At 41.1% G+C, this 6025-nt stretch overlaps 1 protein-coding gene across 1 annotated transcript; it reads right to left on the reverse strand.

The window, feature by feature from the left end:
• Positions 1–291: 291 nt before the first annotated feature.
• Positions 292–5859, reverse strand: arg1 (arginase 1). Its single transcript, XM_036521147.1, has 8 exons — positions 5577–5859; positions 5294–5366; positions 3345–3519; positions 3063–3222; positions 2353–2447; positions 2053–2157; positions 1653–1789; positions 292–570 (listed from the first exon to the last, which is right to left on the reverse strand). Exons 1-8 carry the CDS (start codon positions 5679–5681, stop codon positions 407–409), a joined length of 1014 nt encoding a protein of 337 aa, XP_036377040.1. The 5' UTR covers positions 5682–5859; the 3' UTR covers positions 292–406.
• Positions 5860–6025: the final 166 nt, after the last annotated feature.

A 6025-nucleotide genomic window follows, 5' to 3' on the forward strand; every position in this document is an offset into this window, starting at 1 on the left:
TGCATTGGTGTCACAGTCGGGGTGTGGAGTAGTTACAAATTTGATAATTAAAAGGTCAGACCAATGATTTCATCAGTTGAGTTCTTCCACTACTTGGTTGGAATTTACAATATGGTGTGACTATATATGTTATTAGGTTCCAGATTCTTCCATGCTTTGAAAATATTGTTTTATGTGTCTTTAATATGTGGAAATTATTCACAAATAAGTACACAATACTTTTTCTTAAAATGTATTTTAATATGTAAAAAAAAACACATATTAAAATGTGCCAAAAAACTTATTGCACCTTTCCATGATGTATAAGCAATGTGTGATATTCAGTACAAAAGAGTTTCAACAGCTTGTTAAGAGAAAAAGGGGGCACATTTTGAGGTGAAGAGATGGGTGTTTTGTCGTCCATTGCTCAAGGCTGGGGCATGCGATAGTCTGGGGAGTGGTTCCCCTCTCGAACCCGGCCGAAACAGGCCAGCAGCACGTCGACAGCGGCTTTCACAGTGGAGCTGATCTCGTCCTCGGTCCTGCCCCTCTTCGGGTTCACCTCCACCATGTCTACAGCTGACAGGAGACCTGCACACATACACCGTGGTGAACAGGCCTCTCAGTCTTCCTTAGCCTCCTAGAAGGTATACTTTTCTGTTTATTATCAGCAGTGCGGTGTCATGGTTAGGCAACTGGGCTTGGAGCCAACAGGTTGCTGGTTTGAATCCCAGATGGGACCTTGCTTTTTTTAGACCAGAGCAAGGCCTTTTAACCTGAATTGCTCTGCTGAATATCTGTAAGTGGTTAATCCACAATGAGACAAGCGATGTAAATCTTGGACAAAGGCATCTGTTCGGCTTATTACAGGGTTCCCACGGTCCCTGAAAATACTGTCAACCTGAAGATTCATGGAAACAGGTCAGTTTTCCCACCACCATGGGAAATTGCCAATATTCGATAAAAGGGTCCATTCTTTTTTTTTTTTTTTGGCAACGAGCAAAATGGGTCAGCCTTTCTTGCTAATGCACTAGCAATGGAAGTGTTGTGATCATTATCAGTATGCTGGTATCGCTAACAAATTGGCTGTCTCTGGCTTGTACATTAAGCTCACTACCAAAAGTCATTCGTAACTGAAACACATCGCAAAGACCACCTGCATCCTGCAATATTGTTCTGCAAAGAACAATATTTGAATGTAATGTGTCTGGAAAAGTATTTCCCTGGCAATTCTTTTCCAGCTTTTATATATGTGCCAGATTTCACAATTTCAACAAAACAAATCCTAAAGATACATGTATTTTTTCCTGAAAACATTGTTGAAAGGTTGTGAAAGATACACATATTTTTAGAAGAAACATCAAATTATTATTCTTTCTGATATCTAAATGGTGTTGAACGAATTCAAAGGCCACTGTTTCTTATTTCTTTTGGATAAACAAAATATGTAATAAGAGTTTTCAATCTTTCTTCACTTCCCTTTATCTTATTGTGGCCTAGGTATATGCTTAATACAAATGTATTACAACTACTGGTATCTTTTTATTATTCAATCAATTAAATGTCTTTTCATGGAGGAAAGAATGAAGGTAACTATATATCTGTATTCCACTATAAATTTGTGTCTTGTGTGGTTTTGGGTAGGTATGTGGTGTGTTAATGCTTTCCCTCACCTGTTTGACAGATCTTCTCAGCGATGTAGATTCCTTCTCTGTAGGTCAGTCCTCCCACCACAGGGGTCCCCGTTGCAGGAGACACTGAGGGGTCCAGGGCATCAATGTCATAGCTAAGGTGGATAGGCCTCTTCACTCTGGGTTCACAGTAGTGCAGGCTCTTAAATGTAATATACGAAAGACTGAAAATACTTTTAAATGGCAAATTTTCCTGAATGTCTTACTGATTATTGTGCATGATCAGATGTTATGTATTCAGTATGCTCTTTGAAATAGGTTTACAGAGCTAATATGTCCTTTGTTTTTAGCTGCATAGTGTGCAGATCTTTTCATGAGAAAGAGGTATACCTTAGATATACTTCTGCTACTATTCTAACACTGTTATCATACCGGCTCTTACTTGGAAAATATGTGGTCACATGTCTCTTCCATCACTTTAGCAATTCCCAGGTGATCTACCTCTGTCATTGAGAAGGTTTTGATCCCCAGGTACTTCAGGATATAGCTGGAATATGAAAAAAAAAAAAATTAATGACTGAATCTTGTGTTAAATCCTTTGCTGAAATAGTGATTATTAAAACAAAGGGAAAAGAGTTCAACAATAACATTGTTAGCATTACTAATTTGTTACAGCAGTCACTAAAAAATTAAGTAACATGATACACATTATGCCAAACATCAGTTGTAATATTCAACCTACTGTTCCTCTGGGTCCACATCTCTCAGGCCAATGTAAACAATGTCTTGAGCTGAAATGCAGGGCTTTATCCAAGAGAATCCTGGCATCACTGGGATCTGCCCCCAAAAACACAGATACAATCGGTAAAGAGGGAGGTGTGACCTACATTTCCCAGTCTCATGGCAGTAATGTAGGTCAAAATTTAAACATTTAATAACCAGTTGCATCAGCATCTTGTCATTTTTTGCTTTAACCATTTGAGTGACCCAAGCAGAGAAGTACTTTTTGCATATTGCTGTTTAACACTAGAGCACACCCTCCACACATCCACGAATACAGATTGAATACTGCACACACAATGTAAACTGGACACTACACGTGTTGCTATGGCAGTCTTTTTGCCATCCTGAAAAACAGCAGATTTTGTAGAATATTTTCTTGACTACTATTATTAATGTAATGCCGTTAACTCAAAAAGGTCCTCAAATGAGGCTGAAGACTTAATCAGAGAAAAAAAGACATGTCCAGGATTAGGGAGCTAATGTTGCGGAAGGGTGGGAGCCCGCTGCTTTAGAATCATTCACAGATCAGTGTTACTCATACTGTGTAACCAGGTTTAGCATCAGGTAGCTGAAGATTTTCCTACAACACAGTCTCACAAAGTCAATTTTATCATTTTGGCATAGCTGAAAACCTAGGGCTGCTTTGGTGAGACAGAGGTGAGGTGTCACCTTGGACTGCAGCTCCCTGACAAGGTAGGACACGGGCTGCCCATGGATGTTGCCCGTTGGGCTGGTCAGAGGGGTGTTGATGTCCGCATGGGCATCCACCCACACCACACACAGGTCCCGCTGTGCCGCCGCGTGTCCCAGGATTGAGCCGATTGCCAGACTAGGAGACAAAACAAACAAAAAAAAGATCACTGCAAAATTATATTTCTTGTTGCGTGTAATGTGGAAATGGGTCTGCTTTGACTGCCATGACTTGGCTTGGCTTGATTTGATTTGACTCACCTGTGATCACCTCCCAGCAGCGCACAGGTGTGGCCGTCCTTCTTGATCGCGTGTACCGCTCCAGCGAGCTTCTCGTTGGCCCGGCCCACGGCCCGAGGTCTCTTCACCTTTCCCACGGGCTCATCATTGGACACACTCTCAAATTCCAGATTCCCGTAATCCTTGACTGAACATCCTAAACATGACAACATTGCAACACAAAAAGTATTCAGGCAGTCGCCTATCTGTTTACAGTGTTCAAGGTTTCCATCAGACCACTTGATCAGTATGTTCTAGTTAGATTAATGGTATATTTTTTGCATACAGAAAAATCAAATATTGTCGTGAAAATGTTATATACACTTAAAATGGCAAAATATTGCCTATCACTTAAAAATCGTACTGCCACGCATTGGCACATAAACACACTACTGTAAGCTCGAGACAAATGTGCTCTGTATAGTAAAAGAAATCCCTCGTTGCATTATCTTTGGCTATTTACGGATAGATTGATTGACAGGAGGACTATTCTGAACCGCGGACTGTCGCCGTCGCCGACGTGCTCCGAGAGACGCAACCATTGTCCTGACACACGGGTGGGTGGCGCAAGGTCAGCGCGCTGCGCCTATCAGAGCCCTTCTCGTCTGTTCAGCGAATAAATCGGCGCTTGCCCTTGCTGGCTCCGATCTGGAACACGGCGCTGATCCTTGACGCTGTTAACCCGTTGTGCGACTGTCTCCCACGGACTCACCTGCGCTTGTCATCCTGACACAGCCTGAACAAGACACGATGTTCTCCCTGATACACTCTCCATGTGACACTTTCTTTGCTATTGAAGTCTCTTGCATCTAACTTCTAAGAAATTGGTAGGCTACCGCTAATCGGTACCATTTTTACCTGGGCCTTGAGTTTAACATTTCAGCACAGGGGAAAATAACGGTTTATCTTTAAAATACACTGACTGTCTTACTGATGGTATTTGCTCATTATGAGAGTATTTTTAGAGAGTGCATAACCTGACAAAACTAAAACGAGGATAGATTCTGACTTAGGAGAAGGTTTAGCGTCCGCTGAAATGTTCGGTACGCAAATGGAATTAGTAATTTAAATATTTGGAAAGAAAAAAATTATCAGTACTGGCGAACCTCTACCTCTGTCTCTCAACCGCATTTTATTCGACAGTAAAGCTTTTCTCGCGTTTTACTCTGACAACAGACTAGCACAAAGCATGCTTGTTCTCTTGTTTCCAAGGTGCGTATCATTAAACTTGAAAGTGCAGCTATCATTTTACACCAGCTCAACCCGATTAGCCTACCAAGTTATACATCACAGAGCTTCCCACTAGTAATTCACCCGTTGGTACAGTCCACGCCAGTGCATGAAAACATCGAACGTTTTGCAGCCTTATGATCAAACATAAACTGTCTGGTTGAAATGAATGAACAATCCATACGGTCATGTCGAACCTGATATGACAGTATGGAAAACGCTGCACTTCAGAATCAAGAAGTATAATCGTCAGAGCTCTATAATGCTATAGATCACGTTACACGTGAGCTTGTTTTCTGCAGGCTATTTAGAGAACATACGCCAGCATTTAATATGGATGATATTAAACCAAAGGATACGGCGATGATGAAAATCATAATAGGTTGTAATTATAGTTAATTGACATTCACAATATATGAACTCTAGGTCTAGGGTACTTTTATCTACTGGCACTAAAAGCATTCACAAGATAACACTGACAACGATAAGGCTGTTATCTTGGACAGCAGATCATGAACACCTGATTGCGCATTATGGGGTTTAACCCGTTAAGAAAATTAGGAGCCATACTTTCCGTTACTTTCACATGAATTCCATTCTAAAAATTAATTAAACGGCCGTTAAATATATTAAATACGGCACCGAAGAGAAAGCTCTGTATTTTTTTTTAATAACCTGCGGTAGGGAAACTTTGATGTTACCTTGCCCTTTAAGCTTCTCCACCAATCCAGCAGAGCGAATAAGATCCGGTCCCCTCTCCACACCATCCCTTGGCTGCAGGGAGAGATAATAAATAAGCTACATATAAAAGAACGTGATCATTTACGCAAATATGACAGTGAAATAGCTACCATATGACAGCAGCATTTATTGTACGGCACACAAAACATTGACTGTGTATACGATATTATGAGAAATATATACCGGTTTAAACCAAAAAATTGATAATAAAGATGATCTTATTGGCAATAGCTAGTTGCTTACCTGACCTTTCGAAAACGGAGCACCAATTATTCCGACTGAGTGGTGATTTCGCTTATGAATCTGTAGCGCAAGTTGTATTGCTCTCCAGCCCGTCATAATGAACATTATTCTGTGACGGTGCGCAGAACCGAAGAGACGACTGCTCTGAGTGGTACGAAGCAAAGTGTCCGAGTAGACAACGACAGAAATTGAGAATCTGCAACATGCAGGAGCGGAGAACGGCAAAAGTCACTGCAAGGGTAGCACTATCCTCATGTTGCTCACAGATCAAACTTGAGGCACCGCCCAAGCGCATCCCTATATGGATAAGCGGTTTATTTAATCCATTCAAATTACATAACAAATGGTTTATGAGTCAATCCCCTACCTAGTAGCCATCTGATGTCACATCTGCGATAGCCTGTATTTTTGTCGTTAGATTTCAGTTGCCATTTGCTTTCACACATTTG

This window comes from Megalops cyprinoides, chromosome 1 (genome assembly GCF_013368585.1).
Source record: "Megalops cyprinoides isolate fMegCyp1 chromosome 1, fMegCyp1.pri, whole genome shotgun sequence".
Classification (NCBI taxonomy): Eukaryota; Metazoa; Chordata; class Actinopteri; order Elopiformes; family Megalopidae; genus Megalops; species Megalops cyprinoides.